Below are 17,063 nucleotides of genomic sequence, written 5' to 3'. Positions count from 1 at the left end.
TATTTCCTTTAGGAGTTGGATGTTTTATCCTCCCATTACTTACCACTTCTGGGTGGAATCCTCCGTGCACTTCCTTCCATTACTTTAAAAAACTCCCAAAAATAACTATTTTTTGACTTTTTCCTTCTAAATCTTTTCTCTACATTTTAATTAATGCTCTCAAACAAGTCTTAGCTCAACTAAGATCCAATTAGCGCTTTGTGGCATATTTGGTTGAAATTGCATCTTTTTTATTAAAAAATTATCATTATTGAGATACGGTGAAATAGAATTAGATTTTAGGGTATGTTTCTTTTGAGACGGTCTCACGAATTTTTATCTATGAGACGGATCAACCCTACCGACATTCACAATAAAAAATAATATTTTTAGTATAAAAAGTAATATTTTTTCATTGATTACCCAAATAAGATATTTGTCTCACAAAATATAACTCGTGAGACCGTCTCACACAAGTTTTTGTCTAGATTTTAACCAAATATGAGCAAACAAACAAGAAAATATTACCTTACTTGAATTGAAATGATTTGAAGTCGGATGCATTCCAATTTTAAAAATTATAATAATGGAAGTCCACCTAAAATATATTTATTTCCTAACAAAGTTTTGAACCGATTTATAATTTCATTTGGGCTCTACGTAAGTTCCATTATTAATTCAACTCAAGAAAAAGACAACTTAGACGCCATACATCCCATCTCCCCAAATTTCCTCATCTTTAATGGCAACAAGATAACTGCAGCCAAAAACTCATAAATGAGGCTCAGATTCATCCCAACATATTAGCATGGATCCATAAACATCCCCCTCACAAGATCCAAAAGACCATGAAGAAAAGCAAGATCCATGAACAAGAAAACTACGCCAATATCATCAAGGCCGTGGCACAGGCCTGGCATAGCCACTCCAGCAGCTCCATGATCGAATCCACTTCTGAGTTCGACGCTCACAGGCTGTGCTTCCGGTCGAAACCGACCCGGTTCAAGATCGAGGCGTTGCGGGAACAAGTGGTGGTGCCTGCAGGTGTGAAGAAATGGGATTTCGCTAAGTCGCTATGGGACTCTTATGAGATCGTGAATGTATCCAAGAAGTTGGAGAGATGCTTGTTGAATATGGATGATCCGTTTTCGGAGTCGAACAGGGTGAAGCGGGTTCTGGTCAAGAGGCGGAATGAGAGCAAGAGTAGCCTGAGGAATTTGTTCCAGATATCTTCAAGGAGATTCAATGAAGTTGGTTTTTCGTCAAAAGGGTAGTCTTGTTTTATCCTTGTATTGCCGGTTTCAGAAGCAAATTAAAGGCCCTTTTTTGAGTGATTCTTCTTCTGGTAAAAGTCAAGAAATTTCGTGCTATTGTGTTGGAAAAGAAGGGACTGATCATGTAATCTTCATGGTTCCGAAGTCTGGTTACTCCATGTTTTTCATATCTATCCCATTGTATTAATATGTTATCGCTTTTTTGGTCACCGATTCAAGCTTATGGGTTTGATGGGAGGATACTTCTTCCAGCCAAAATTTGACAAAACTTAAAACCATGCTCGCTGCATTATATGGATATGGAGTTTTAAAAAATAATTAACTGATTTTATTACTCACCTTATCAGTTGAATATATAGTCGAACTTCGGTATCTCGCAGTGTTGGATCGATGTCAATGGCTTGTGATGTAGTTCAAGTTATTCATGTGCATGAATATCAACACATATTTCAACAACCTATATTTATATCATCAATGACTTAAGTAGGCAGGCATGTTATTTATGCGTATGGTTGTAGGACAACGTTAATAAACATTATTTAGGTTACCACACTGCCTGCTTTATATCAATCCATATATAGATTCCAACCTTAATACCTCTTAAATGTTTTCCATTTATCAAAAGTTTGATGCTTCTTCTGAATGAATCCATTGGCCTCGATATCGATGTCGGTCTCCTCATCATGAACTTCATGTTTCCCATTCTTATCAATCTCCTCATGTTCAACAAAATGAAATTTCCTGTATAATTCCGGCACCCCATGATGCCCTTTATTATGATGATGATTCATGACGTGAATATTCTTCTGGTGATGATCCTCATTCTTGTCAGAGCCGTACATGGAGTCGCCCTTGAAGTTGAGACCATGGTAGGCAGCTGGGGCGTTGACGAAGGCATGGGGAACTTGAGAGACGGTGTGCGGCATTAGGAAATATTCATCGTCGGAGATGGAATCATCTTTGGCGTAATATTGAGTATAGACGGTGTAGTAGTCGTGGTGTTTTTGCATTTTCTTGGCTTGTATTAGTAAGTCCTGGTTGCCTGCCCTGGGAGAGTGGTGGAATAGAATTCCAAATTTACAGGTGTCTCATGTCCAAAAGATATTCCATAGTGACTAGCGACAGATCCAATAATTTAGTCGATACATGAAAAACTCGAGGGAGGGGTTGCGGGGAAACGTTATAAATTTATATTGCTTTTAGGTTTACATCTTAAATGATTAGTTAATGTCCATCCATCTCTCCCGGAGTCGAATTTTTCCCTAGGTTGGCATGAATCAGATTCTTGTCTTTCGTCCATTTTCATAATATTTGAATGATGTTTCTAGGGAATCTTAAATCATCATCGGCCGAAATCTTTGTTCGCGGAGAAATCATGGATTGAGTCGTAAATTCAAGACATATTAATTGACTTGGTTTCACAAACCGAGGAAGGATCTCTATATAGACAAAATAGCAGTCTTACTAGCGAAATGGGAGTTTGGGAGAAAAGATTGTTCTTTCCAAGGAATATAAAAAAACTAGTGAGATAATGAGACAACCTCAAAAAAAAAAAGGGAAATTCGCAAAAGTCACCTAAAATTTCAGCATAAGACACAATGACATATATGATCTCTATGCTTTGATTGCTCATTTTAACTGAACACCATAGATCATAAAAACCTGTAGACATTCCAAGACAAAAGATAAAGCTTTAGTCGAACGCATCGTGGCTACGTTCTGACTTGTAAATTTAGATTTGATTTATTTATTTATTTATAATTTGAAATCAATATGTGTTCGAATGGAAGAAAAACCTGTAAAATACAATGCTTCGGAAATATAAAAACATTTGATTTGAGCTATGAATATGAAATCAGCCGGACCTGAGCACAACAGAGTGGGAATAGGATAGTTTGTTCTTCTGTATGCAACATAAATAGGTTTCATTCCAGGAAACAGATAAACAGTTCAAAACCAAACATGAGATATGTTAACAACGGGACAAACAAGTTCAACCAGCACAAATCCAGGATAAACAAGATATATAAGAGATCGAGAACCGGAAACAAGCTCGAACAATTTATTCATGTCGGATGTTCCTAATGTTAAAAGTATGATATATTACTACTTCTTCTCCAGAAATAAAATCCATGGCAAAACGCTTGATGCTTCTATTTTTCTTCATAGGCAGTTTCTTTTTCATTTCTACATCATGAAAAACATGAATCAGCGATCTCTTTAAAAACATAAACAGTAAGAATTCGGACTCCATATTCTTCTGTCAGAGCAATATAAAAATTTGAATGGAACTTACCATTTCCTGGAGCTCCTCATGGAAAGAATTCCACCCAGAAGCTTCACACAGATCTTCGAGTGTTTTTTGCAAATCATACTCATGAAACCTCAAAATCTCCTTATTTAAATCAACCTGCTTGAAGCCCATCTCCTCGAGTTCTCTCAGAAGTTTCTTCTCTAATTCTTCCATACCTCGAAGCTCTTCTGTGTTTTCTCGTGTGTTTCCAGCAGCAGGTGGGGAACAAGAATTGAGCAAGTTTGGTGGTGTTGAAGTATAGAGCAAAGGCGGATGTGGAGGAAAGGTCGCCAGAGGTGGAGGTGGAGGTGGAGGTGGAGGTGGTGGTGGATAGAAAGCGTGTGGTGGTGGAGGATAGAGCAGAGATTGTGGAGGTGGAGGAAGAGGATAGAACGCAGGCGGTGCTGGTAGAGTATAGAGTAATGGTGAAGTTTTAGGGAAGATCACTGGAGGTGGTGGAGGAAGATAGTGCACATATGGTGGAGGGTACACTGGTGTTGCCATATCCAACTGATCAATAACAGGATAAAAAACCGATGATGGGGCAGTTGGGGCAGAGTTTGTTGCACCACTACCTACCATTGAACTGTCAGAGATAGGAAACTTCGTATCATGTTCAATATTTGGCAACGGTGTAATAGGTTCAAATACTTCCACCGGGTGACTATCTTCCACCAGGGGAGCCATAACAGCATTATTGATTTCGGAGCCGGTTAAGACATCGTTTACCAGAGGTAAATTAAGGTTCAAGCCCGGAACACCATGTTGTATCTTTCCAATGGTAGCATGAACCTACGGGTATGCACAAAATATCTGTAGATTTTCCTAGTAGATAAATAACATGAAGAAGAAACACAGAAGAGTACAGGATTTAAGTTGTTAGGCTATAAAAGCCTACATCCACGACAAAATGCCAAAAGGCGCAAACTTTCAAATTCTCTCTTACGTTATAACACTATTATCACCTCTTTATAAATGTCGAAATATCTTAGGGTGAATATTTCTTAACTACGTTACAATAAAATATAAAATATCATAATCTTAAAAAAAATCTGACTCCAAAAAAAAATAGCATCAATGTTTTTATTTTTGGCAGATCAATGTAGGTACTTGACGATGTGCGTGACATAACAACGAGATAAATGATGATGTCACGTAAAAGTGACCAACCTGGATGTGGACCCAAACACGTTGCCCAAACGTTTGCCCGGAGGGTGCAGCCATTCTCCAATAAGAGACATATCGACCCGGAACTTCGGGAGAAATGAAATCAACAGCAACATCAAGCTCCTGGTTGACTGCCAGACCAATTGCAGGGACCTGACATGAAACGAAACTCATTGTGGCAAAGAAAATCTCTTCAATAATTAATGATGAATTCAGTAAACTTTCAAGAACAAAGGCATCGAGAAAACAGTTGCTATAATTCATTTGATGACCCAAAGAAAGTCATGCTTTCACCACTTAAAAGGAAAAAAATAAGGATATGGTACCAGATGAAATAAGAGAGCCCCGAGAAAGTCGGCACAAAATAATGGCATATACAAACCCAAAGAGAGAAGCTTACCTGTATAGATGACAATAGAATTTATATAAAATCACAATGAAGAAAACTCGCCTTTAATTCCACAGAAAATGCGTTGCTCAACTTATCTCCTCCAATCCAAACAAGTTGTGTCTTCTCGGGCCAAACAACTGTACCACTGTTCCTCATACGCCAAATCTTGGTAAATGAAGTTAAAGGTGTTATAAGAGCACCATCAATCATGGTGACATCCACAATGAAGCAGCTATCTAGCTTGGATACACCTGGATTAACTTCCATACCCCTGTGAACCTGTGACTCCAATGAACAGTGCCCCTGGGCATGCTGATTTAGGACAGGAGTATAGGACACAAGGTACATCACAGGCAACACAAATTAGCACAAGAACAGAAGTGCTAAAATAAAGAAAACAAATAAATAAAGGATTGATGAAAAAGCATACAAAATCATGCAACCCCTTAGACGGCCACTGATGTGGATGTATTTCAGGGAGATCAATTATGTTGTAGGCATTATCTTTCCCCATCATTCCATTGACATCATTTTGACTTATGTTCCTCCCGAATGAGACTGCCTGAGAAGCATGTCGTGGTAAAGCAGCTGAGATGTTTTCCACAGGTACTCCAGAAAGCTGACACTCGAAAGCATGAGAAGGACTGAAAAATGAGCCCGGGAGGTTACTAAAACTACCAGGACTAGGAACAATGAGTGAGTGCTGAGAGTTTCCAAAATCACATGGGAATCTATGTTTGGTCCTTCCATCTAAAGGATCACCCTTCACACGATCATGAGCACCAGAAAATGCTGGGTTTGGTCCAAGGTGAGGCCCACTAGCCTTTTTGTCCTTCTCTTCTGTAGAAACATCATTTGCAACAAAAGGAGCATTAAAAGAAGTGCGTGAAGGTTCAACTTTCACCTCATAGCTTTTCATGGTCGAGACAGACTCAAGTCTTGGTGAGTCCTCATTATTCCTGGACAACTGCTTGTCAGATCGTCCTTGCGATTGGGCCTTCGATGGGGTGGGATCAACCTTGGATGAATCAGTCTCTTTGGTCTCTGTCACGGTTGCTTTACTTTCAGAAAAGTCATTTTGTGTGGTAGGGCGCACTCTCGCATGGGGTCCTGAAATACGGGAAAGATAGGACAATCCCACTTCGGAAAAGTATTCAACAACCTCCGCAATACCTGGAGTTATACCAGGAGCAGAAGAAGACAATTTAGACACCAAATCAGTGGAGAGCTTTGCAAGTGTCTCACGTAGAGGATCGGGTATAGTTTTTAGAATTTCAGAAACACCGGAGTTGATGTTTTGAAAGTGTTGTTGCACTTCAGGGGAACTCAAGGGAGTAGAAGATCCAGTTGAACAAATAAATGGAGAGCTGTTCTTTTCTTCATTCATTGTAACCGTAATTCTCAACGGATCCAGGCCCTGTTCCACCGCATCGAGGAGATCATCATCATCAACAAGAGTAACCGTCTCACCATCTTCATCAATGTAAGTAAGTGTGAGCCCAGTATCAGTAGCAAAGTTGAAAAGGATACGAATCTTATCTATCAGTTTGTCCATACTGAGATCCAGTTTATCATCCATAACACTTGCATTAAAACGCCTGAGAAAATCCCCATATTTTACCTGTCAAAATGTTGAGTTTGGTGATCAGGGCAGTGATCGTATAAGGTGAACACAGAGTGGATATATAAAACCAAAAAAGTATATTAAAAGAATATTTATCACAAACTAAAATGCAGACTGACAGCTTCCAATGTGTACACACAAGGGTAACTCAACAAAAAATTAGATAGGACTCAAAACTAGTCAGATCTGCTAGAGGATAAAGGCATTCAAATATCTTATCGTGGATCAATGCTCATACAAAAAGCAGAATTTCACATTATTTTTCAGAGCCACTAAAAACAGAATGAGGAAAAACATTTGCTTTGAATAACTGATTTGTAGTTATTAAGAACAAGAGAGTTTACACATTCAAATGAAATTAATTCCACCATCCTTTCTTGATTGGAGAGGCATGTCACATGTAAATGGAGAAAAAAATCGATAATGTAACATTGAAAAGGGAATTGGATGTTAACATAGTGAAAGTTAACATTTAGGTTGTGATGAATTGCTCAAAAATTAAAATAAATAGTTAATTTCCATAAATTTATAAGAAAAACACATACAAAAGAGAGAATGAAAATATGATTCATTCAATTAATTGTTGCTTTTATATCATTTTAGCGTATATTTTGTTCTTACTTTTTCAAATTTCATTCATATTTTAATTTTCAACCCCATAACTTCTTATTATTTTATTGCAGCTTAAAAAAAACTTGATTTCCTTAACCCGCAGTATTTTTTACATAAGGATATGGATTCTAATAACATCATCGTTAATTAAATTTTTTCATCAAATTCTTGGTCAACATATTTTCAGAAAGTATTCTTCAATCTAATAAAAAGAAACGTATTCAGCCTGAAAATATAATCTTGCGACCTTTCGTTCCAAGCATCGAGAGATAGAGTCAGCAATTAACTTTAGCGAATGATCATGCAACAACAAGTGAAGCGCACGTAAAACCCAAATCATTCACAAGAATGCACAAACACTGAACTCACGAACACAGCCCAGAAAGCCAGTAAATCATTGACAAAAAAGAGAGAGAAAAAAGAAAAAAAAAACCTTGATCACCAGAGTAGAAGCCTCCATATCCATAGCAGGGTAGCCAAACCCAGAATCGCCGCCGCCGAAGAAAGCCCTTCTGCTCCTTTTTCCTGTGTACGTATATCAAATATACATAACAGAATTCAAGTAAGAAGACCCAGTCTTTTCAAATAATTGGAAACCAATCATCAAACACGAAGAAATCAGGAGTTTTGGAATATACATATAATGTTAATAATATATCATTTTTTGTCATACAGACTCTCTTTCCTTGCTTCTAAAGAAAGCGAACGGACGAAGGAAAGGAAGCCCATTAGTCGCCGACCCTTACTTGGTCGTATTTAAAATTATTATTATCAGATAATAATTTTTTTTGCTTGTTTGTTTAATGAAATGTATTTAACAAACCTATATTACTATGTATATTAAAATAAATAAAAAAAAAGTTGTGTGAGACAGTCTCACGAATCATATTTATGATTCAGATATCTTATTTGAGTTATCCAAGAAAAAATATTACCTTTTATGATAAGAGTATTACTTTTTATTGTGAATATCAGTAGGGTTGACTCGTCTCACAGATAAAAATTCGTGAGACCGTCTCACAAGAGACTTGTTCATTAAAATATATTAATTTTTTATCTCTCAATTATATATGAACTTATCGAAGATATTTAATAATTGATAATTTGATAGATACTCGTTAAATTATATATTCAAATCATTTTCGTATTTAATCATTATATAGAGTTGAAACAACATAAATTCACCACTATTATCCAATGCCCGATAATTTTCTACTTGGATTGATTTTATCCAATATCATTTAAATTCAAATGTTTGGATAAAAATTAAAGAAAATATTTTAATAATTTTAAAAATGGGACATAATCATTAAAAAAAAAAACAAATCCATGATATACATTTGGTTCAAAATTAAAATAAATGATTTAAAAACCTTATCTATTTGTATTTTCTAATTTCAATTTCAAATCTACTGCTCAATTTAGTAAATTTCAAATCAAATTAAACACAACTTAATTGAATTCGTTATCACCGCTAATTTAAAATTGAGTAGGTCTTGTGAGACTGTATCACGAATCTTTATAACCATATCGATATTCACAATAAAAATAACTCTTAACAAAAAAAAATTATTTTTCATGGACGACCAAAATAAGAAATCTGTCTCACAAAATATGATCTGTGAGACCGTCTCACACAATTTTTTACCTATAAAATCAACTTATCAACTTCTCCCACTCTATATTATTCTCAACTATTTATTTCTTATCTTCCTCAAATTTTTTTCTCAAATCCTCCAACAATCAAATCCATAATTCTCATTCTTATCAGAACTTCTCCTCAAATCTTGCAACCACCAAATCCATAATTCTCATTCCTATCAAAACTTCTCCATGTAGACCAGCTTGATTCTTGAAACAATTTTTACAACACTGGATTATTTATTCTACGTATACAACAACACGCATTGTGTATACTTCGTATAACATTTCATCGCAAAAGCATCGAACATACAATGAATGCAACAGTATGATGCAAGAATCCAACTTTATGTATCTATTGATTACATTATTGTAAGTATATATGTGTGTGTGTAGTAACTCTTAGGTTATACTAATTTATGTTCAATAATTAATCCCGCTCATTCTTGCAACTTCTTGCATGTCTTCTTCAGAAAGGGCTTCTCGTACCTACTTGTAAGAACTCGCCTTTCGACCTTTGCTGGTCGACTTTAATACAAGAGCTTCAACTCATCAATGTATCTTCTATATGGCTAAAAACCGCGAATGAGAATGCGAAATATATTAACTTTGCCAGAGCTAGCACAAACATCAGCAATATGATAGAAGTTATCCGGAAAGCGCAAACTCGACTGAAGGTGGATGTTAATACCTAAAACCACGGTAGATCAGCTCAGAATACTACAAATTTATTACCTCAGATGCAAGATTTTGTGATTTCAGCTTTCGTCTGAATTTGTCAATCGCATTGTAATGTCATGCAAACTCTTAATTGGCAACTATTGAGTTGCCAATAAAACCTCTCTCTCCATCGTTTGCAATATTTCCTTGAACCTTTGGGTGAACTTCCCGGTAACATTCTTTGTTATTCTCTGCTGAAACTTGGTGCTTTTCAACCACACAACACCGGTATAAATTTCACACTGGCAAGAATTATGCGTGAAAGAAGAGTTCTTGATCTGGTATCTGACATGAACCTGCATGCATGACAGAAAAATTTCACTTATTGAACATCACTATTAGATGATCTATATTCTTTAAAAAAAAACAACAAAATCTGCCAACTCCCGGAAAATTTGATCGTACTCGAAAATGATCACCAAAAGGCACACCACGAAGGGTCATGATCTCGTTCACCGCCCATCCTCCCTCATTTTCAAGGGGCACTTTTTGTTGTGTAGATGCAACGTCCCCTCCAAAGGTTGAGATATGGCGACTGAACTTGTATGAAACCTGTCGTTCTTGAATTTCGGGAGCCACGGGTTCCCATGTTGTTGTCACATAGTTGAGGCAACCGCACTCCGTCATAACTCTATGTTCCAAGTCTCCTCCATCAAACATCATCGCAAGTGATTTGTTCTGCAAAATTAGACAAGCAGAGTTGATCAATATAAATAAAAAAATAAAACCGAAGCCGAAATTTTGACTGATTAATATTTTACATTCATAGGAAGTCCGGCAGAACAAATCAGAGACATCTTCAAATCATCGACGACAAAATATGATTGCTTGTCCTCAAATAAATGCTTTCCATTCTCATCCATCTGTTGTTCCAAAATTTCCTGTTTCTGTTCTCTTTCTGACGTTCTTGTTTTCCACAAAGCCATGATTGTCCTTTTTCATCACGGTTGATGAAACATTAGGTTGCATATACTATTTTAAGTGACAAAATTTAGAAAAATATTTCCTGCAAAATACCTGATCGCTACGTTGAAAGAAACGAAAGAATGGAAGTGGAAAGTCAGCCTTCCTTCCTCATCTAAAATCTTTGCACCGTGTTTTGCATCGAGACCTCGACCCTTGTGTAGAATAATTACAAGAGAGGGGCTTCCAACTGTTGAAAAGGACGGTGAAAGCTCCTGAATATCTTCTATGTCCTCCCAAAGGAAGAAAAATTTAGTTTTGTGACCCAAAAAGTTGGCATAAAACCCAATTATTCGAGCAGAACAAAATAGCCGCCCCTGCAAAAAATTAGCCGCAGCCTCAAACACAAGAATGGAAATTTTTTATTACTGATAATATGGAACCATTATCTATGGAAAAAAAAAAAGAGCATTCCAAAGTTTATCAAGATGAGGGATGTTTCAAAATTTACCACTAATCTATGAGTTCGATTCCTAATTGCAAGAAAATGTGCTACCTGTAATGGAAAATTTCTTTTTAAGGAACACGTGAAATCATTGATAAGAAATTCTTCAGATGGCAATCCAAATAATTTCTGAAAGGTTGAATTCTTGTGTGGCGACCGAAGTTTTAACTGCGACCACAAAATACTTTATACTTTAACATAAAAATCCAATTTCCCATCATGACAATGTAAGAAAGGAACGAGTGTACCTTCTTTCCAACCTCTTTCTCCATTTTTGCTAGATAATCTGCAATCGTTTCGACCCCGTTATTATTGTACAAAAATATTCTCAAGTGTAGCTTGGATTGTGAAGACTGAGCAAGCTTTCCATTTAAAGGAATCCACATGTCTGCCAGTTCAGCAGAAGTGTGTTTCAAAAAATTGATCTCCGCATGCCCAAGAGAAGAATCTTGCTCAAATGGACCATCAAAATCAAAAACTTCCACATGGAGCACGGAAGGTGGATCTTCTACCAGATCGAACTCAAGTATCTCTGTAGAAATACGTACAAATATATAGCAGCAAATAATGATAGCATGGAAAAATAAGACAAGCCGTGTGAAGAGATTTTACCGTTCCATTGAGGACAGAGAGTTTGAAGCTTGACGGAGCTTGTTCTTGTCTTACCATTGCAAGTGAACACGACGTAAGGATCAGATAACTCTGTAGAGTTCAAAGTAGTTAAATTTGCTCCCTCAATCAAAGTGATTGTGAGAATCCATCCATCACCTTGAGCTTTAACTCCAGAATCACTTCCTATGAACAATGTAATATCAGAACATATAGGATGAAAGTTTTTCCTTTATATAAATAAAACAGATATCGTATAACAGGTTACGCAGTCCCCACGTGTGTATATATAGCTGAAACAAAAGTACATGGAAGAAGTTCAAGCTTTATGACTAAGATACAAATCTAATCACAACAATAGAACATTTTATGTGAAAGATACAAGCCAAAAAGAAATGATGAGCCAAGGGGATTAGGGACAAAGATTTCAGAAAAACTGAGAGTAATTCCCTTGATACCAAGCATACACGAGTGACCGAGTCCCAAGATTCACAGGCCTCCATGCATAAATCCAATAATTAATTATTGTTCACTTCTCAACATAAAGAGGCATTCTGAACTAAATAACAGTATTTTTCAAATACAGAGTCCCCAAAAATTTAAAACATGTCTCAACATCTTCACATGCAGCCAAATAGAAAAAGGTTACCTCTTCGTAGTCTAGCATCCACAAAATGTATAATCATGCCATAAACTCTCTCCAATTGAGTAATTAGTATTCCACAGGTGATGATTTCTCCAAAACTATCTGGTAAGTCAAGCCCACCGAATTCTAACCCTCTCAGTTTGTCTGGTTCACAGAGAAGAACATGAATCACGATGTACAAAACAATGAAAAAAGTGGACATAACCGTGAAATTCAAAAAATATTTCACAGTTAACTCCATATTAGACTGAAGCTCTGTCTCTCGAGTTGCCAAAATGTGATCTTCCCTAGAAATATCTGCAGCTCTAACTAATTCAACTTTTCGAGACAGTACGCTTGCAAACTGTTCAAAACTCTCTTTTAATCCTTGCTTCACTCCTCCTTCAATCACGCTTCTCATCATCGTTTTTTGGCTAAAGTTAACAGCCCAAGACACTTCAAGACGGGAAGATTCCTCTCCCAAAGATAGAGATGTGCCAGGCATTATCTTGTAAAGCAATTCAACATTGAAAATGTTTCCATATGGGACATCAGGAGTAACTACATTAACTAAAACTGAGAATTCCCCCCCACCAGCCTTTACATATTTTTGTTGCTCAGATGCTTTCACAGCCTTAACTAATTTTGTTGCAGCTTTTGTGTATGATACAACTCGTGTCAAACAGAAATCATCTTCAGATTTACAGGTCCAAACTCCCTCGTGAATGTCTACTGTACCCTGTAATTCCGACAACTCATTTCGAAAATCAGAATCGGGAGCAAAGAGAATGGTATTAAGATCATCTGCAGATGTCATGTACGTCTGATCTAGAAGAACACCACCATGAAGAGTTTCCGGAATCTCTTGTTTTCCAAGCTTGGATTTCATAAGTTCGACTAATTCATGGAAGCTAGAGCTACAATGAGGTTCCTCCGAACAATCTTCCCCTTCTGATGTGGTGGAAGTTTCAGATGAATTGTCCGTTCTTGATGTTTCCTCTGTCTTTACGAATAATTTGTCCACACGATCAGTAATGGACTTCATCAGCGATTTCCCATCATGGGTCATTTTAGGCCAAAGGGTGGACGGATAAGAAAATCGAGATGAAGCAGATTTGATCTCCGGATCAGAAGAACTACCCTGGTCTCCTCCATGCATGGAAAGCGAGAGAAGAAGTTTACCTAAGTTCGCACAAGAAAAATTGGCTCATATCACCTGTTTACAATAACATCATCTTTACAAAGTTTCGGGTACTATCCAAAGCCAAATATAGACAAAACATTAGCACAGAGAGCTTGCAAATTTTTTTGAACTCTGATGCATCATTTTTTAATATGATTGTGTCGTTAACAAGAATGTAAGAGCATAAATAGCCTAATACAGGGTGCTGAAGCGTAATCCAATGTTTTTTTTCAAAATCTTTTCCAAAACTTTTCAACTAGAAAATAAACCAATGGTTTCTCTTTTCTTTATAATCAACACAACATGGCGAATTTTAAGGTATGCAGTGCACCACTGGAGAATTTTCAGAAGCATTTATAGAGAAAGATCATGGCGAGTTTATTGCAACATGAAATCTCTGTTTAATTCTTCGAACTGAGTCAAAACCAACCTACTCGTAAGTAAGAGCAGGGATACAAATGTAACTACAAGTTAACCAAAATGCAGCTTTTGAAAGTGAGATACTTCAAAATAAAAAAACTCATAGTCTTATATTTGCATCTGCGTGTAAGGAGTACCCAAGCAAGTAAACGTAAACTGTTTAAATGGACGAAATTTTTTTATTTATTGAGAAAAGGACAGCATGGAGACCTCCATGATCTACATGTATTCTAATCAATAATATTATACAACAAAATATTGATCAACTATTCGATAAACCAATATTCAGCACAAAATACCTTCGAATTAGAAATATGCGCAAACGGACCATATCCTAGACAAGCCATGACGCTTAATCCACGTGTTTTGCAGTGATGACAGAATAAATTAATATGACCACTGGTATTGATTAAAGTTAAACATGATCAAAACACATAAAATATCAGCTCCAAAAAATTTATGTACTCAACTCCATCAATCTAAAGTGATCACACCCCTGCATACACTTACACAAGCATATCAACCATAACCAAAAACCGCATGAGAATAACAGATTTACACGATAAATCCTGAAAACATAACTAAAAGATGAATTAGAAAATAATGCCCGAGAAATTTCCAAAAAGAAAATAATGCCACAGGGAGAAGAAATCAACTTTACCACAATCCCTGTCGACTGATTTCACATTCTTGGACCTATGAACTGTAAACCAAGTGGGGGGCAGATGCTGATTCTCTTCTTCTACAACACTCCAAAGAGGAATCTTGACCCGACCCACCAAATTCCCAGCACTGACATTGAAGAATCCTGGTTCATGATCATTATATTTATACACCGAAACAACCAGCTCCTCCTGCAAATCATGCACCCCAAACTTAAACTCCTCATTCCAAACTGGGTTCTTGGTATCCTTCAAAACTCGGGTTTTCGACTTAAATTTTCCTACTTTCAACTCCACGTAAGAGTCCTTCACCGCCCAGTCTCTGCCCTCCAACAAATATGCGTAAAGCTTCATTCTCTCCGCTAGCTGGTCTTGAATTTGCGAACGTCGTTTCTCGAAAAGAAGAAGACGTGAATAAAGTTGGATTTCTTGATGAAACGGCAGTTAAATGGGAAAGTGATAGGGGGCGAGATTTGTGTATGAAGCCATGAAGAAACGTGGTGAATGGTAACGGTGACACGAAGGGACGAAGCAAGAAAATTGCTCTCTCCCTATTAAAGATGTCTTGGTGTGGTTTATTTTAGTGCTTGTAAAAAATGAAAACTTTTTGAAAAGCAAATTGCTATTTTGGATACTTGTTTAAAAAAAAAAAAATTTGGACAACATTTTATGCAATTATATTTTCAATTGTAGTGTTAAAGAATATATGATATGATAATAGCTTGGGTTTTTTTTACAAATTATAATATATTTTATATAACCAATATTGGGCTATTAAACTAGCTATAAATATATTAGATAATATTTAACTTTTTAATGATACATAAACATTATAAAATTTGGAAACCTTAGTTTTAGTTAGAATGTAATAAAAGGGCATAACTGGTGTTTTCTTTTTTGGTTTCGAGAAGACAAGAAAAGTTGTGTCTAAAATAATTATTATATTATATAGATGAGTCTGGAAATATGATATAGATGAGTCTGGAAATATGAATAATATAATAATTATTTTAGACGCAAAATATAACGAAATACCTTTTACTTTCCTGTTTAGGAATTTTTTAGTATCTTTTGGTTGTATCAACTTGACTAGGTAACTTACGGCCAAAGATTCAGAAGAAAAAATGTCATGTCGACTTGACGTTTAAAGTAAACAAATATGTTTTTTAATAATCTAAAAGTACGTCTTTGATTTTTTGTATATCATAATTTATAGGAAATCAAATCTCACAGCTATTTCGATACGATGTTACATATGGATACAATAGTTAATTAATTCATATTTTTCATAATTAATATGTGTAATCGTGTGTGCATGAAGTCGTGTATATGTATATTTTAAATTTTAATTTTAATTCTTTCTTTCTTCTTATTTTAACTATTATTATCAAATTTTCTTATTATATTTATATTTTTATTATATAGAATAATAAATCAACCTCTTAGAATATTAAACTAAATATATTTAATGTAATATACTTAGATGGACTTGCCGCTTGCGTCCGCATATGCATGTATACATATAATTTTTAAAAAAAAATCAATTTATATTTTTTTATTTATTAAATAATGTATATCCGATCATAATATTTTGGAAAATAATTTAATGATTTATTAATTTTTAAATATTTTGTTTGTATGATTAATAAAATTAAAAAATAATTTAATTTTGAACGTGCACAAACTTAATTGGATCCGTCAAATTTCATCTTTGGTGCAAGGCGATTCCAATGAGAATTTGGCCAAACTTGTCTTAGACCTATCCCATTTGAGATATGTTTAAATACGGTTAAGCGGGTATACAAACGAGTGCGAGTCCTGGGATTTAGTAAACATGGCTTGTACCCATCGCAACAACTATATATACTAGTTACTCTGTACACACGTTGCGTGTGTACAATCTTTTTTATCATTATGGATGGACTAAAGTGAAAATTGACAAATTATGGAGGGATTAAATTGATATTTGAATGATTGAAATAAAAAAAAAATAAAAATAAAAGTGTGTGTTGAAATTAAAAAAAAAAACAAAAAACAAAAGTGTAATATTAGTAGCATATAAGGGTAAAACTGGAAAAAAAAGATGGTGTCCTCCTTGGCAGTTTTTATAAGGTGCTCAGCCTTAATATTATTAATAGTATAGAAGTATATATCTATACTATCTATTAAGTGTGAGGCATTGATAGTAACTACCTAGAGAGGACACCAACTTTTCTTCCAATTTTACCCCTTATGTGATATTAATATTACACTTTTGTTTTTTGTTTTTTTTTTTATTTCAACACACACTTTTATTTGTATTTTTTTTATTTCAACAATTCAAATATCAATTTAGTCTCTCCATAATTTGTCAAATTTCACTTTAGTCCATCGATAATGATAAAAAAGATTGTACATACACGCGATACACACGCATCGCGTGTGCCGAGTAACTAGTATATATATATGTGTGTGT

General features: G+C 35.6%; 3 protein-coding genes across 10 annotated transcripts; 1 reads left to right on the top strand and 2 right to left on the bottom strand.

Annotated features, from left to right (window-relative positions):
* The first annotated feature begins 827 nt into the window (after positions 1-827).
* On the top strand, positions 828-1,253 carry LOC140830338 (uncharacterized). The gene has a single exon (XM_073193611.1). The coding sequence runs from the start codon at positions 828-830 to the stop codon at positions 1,251-1,253; it is 426 nt and encodes a 141-aa protein (XP_073049712.1).
* A 1,866-nt stretch (positions 1,254-3,119) lies between these two features.
* Positions 3,120-8,094, bottom strand: LOC140829366 (protein JOKA2-like). Of its 3 annotated transcripts, none has more exons than XM_073192544.1 (7): positions 8,018-8,094; positions 7,774-7,865; positions 5,535-6,725; positions 5,165-5,416; positions 4,717-4,866; positions 3,550-4,338; positions 3,120-3,440 (listed from the first exon to the last, which is right to left on the bottom strand). In XM_073192544.1, exons 1-7 carry the CDS (start codon positions 8,067-8,069, stop codon positions 3,435-3,437), a joined length of 2,532 nt encoding a protein of 843 aa, XP_073048645.1. In that variant the 5' UTR covers positions 8,070-8,094; the 3' UTR covers positions 3,120-3,434. The 3 variants fall into 3 exon arrangements, with proteins under 3 accessions (XP_073048645.1, XP_073048646.1, XP_073048647.1); XM_073192545.1 differs by having other exon boundaries at positions 8,014-8,071; XM_073192546.1 differs by lacking the exon at positions 8,018-8,094 and adding an exon at positions 7,979-7,997.
* Positions 8,095-9,237: 1,143 nt separating this feature from the next.
* On the bottom strand, positions 9,238-15,217 carry LOC140829365 (C2 and GRAM domain-containing protein At5g50170). Of its 6 annotated transcripts, none has more exons than XR_012117449.1 (10): positions 14,608-15,217; positions 12,368-13,525; positions 11,722-11,904; positions 11,358-11,641; positions 11,161-11,277; positions 10,719-10,981; positions 10,463-10,634; positions 10,107-10,379; positions 9,717-9,997; positions 9,238-9,553 (listed from the first exon to the last, which is right to left on the bottom strand). XR_012117449.1 is itself a non-coding variant. In XM_073192539.1 (9 exons), exons 1-9 carry the CDS (start codon positions 14,960-14,962, stop codon positions 9,800-9,802), a joined length of 3,003 nt encoding a protein of 1,000 aa, XP_073048640.1. In that variant the 5' UTR covers positions 14,963-15,217; the 3' UTR covers positions 9,238-9,799. The 6 variants fall into 6 exon arrangements, 4 of the variants coding, with proteins under 4 accessions (XP_073048640.1, XP_073048642.1, XP_073048644.1 ...); XR_012117450.1 differs by having other exon boundaries at positions 9,238-9,545; XM_073192539.1 differs by having other exon boundaries at positions 9,238-9,997.
* Positions 15,218-17,063: the final 1,846 nt, after the last annotated feature.

The sequence above is a fragment of the Primulina eburnea genome, chromosome 4, assembly GCF_022965805.1.
Source record: "Primulina eburnea isolate SZY01 chromosome 4, ASM2296580v1, whole genome shotgun sequence".
In the NCBI taxonomy this organism is placed as follows: domain Eukaryota; kingdom Viridiplantae; phylum Streptophyta; class Magnoliopsida; order Lamiales; family Gesneriaceae; genus Primulina; species Primulina eburnea.
The sequence above is the reverse complement of the archived record's forward strand: the minus strand, read 5'-3'. Positions and strand labels throughout refer to the sequence as shown.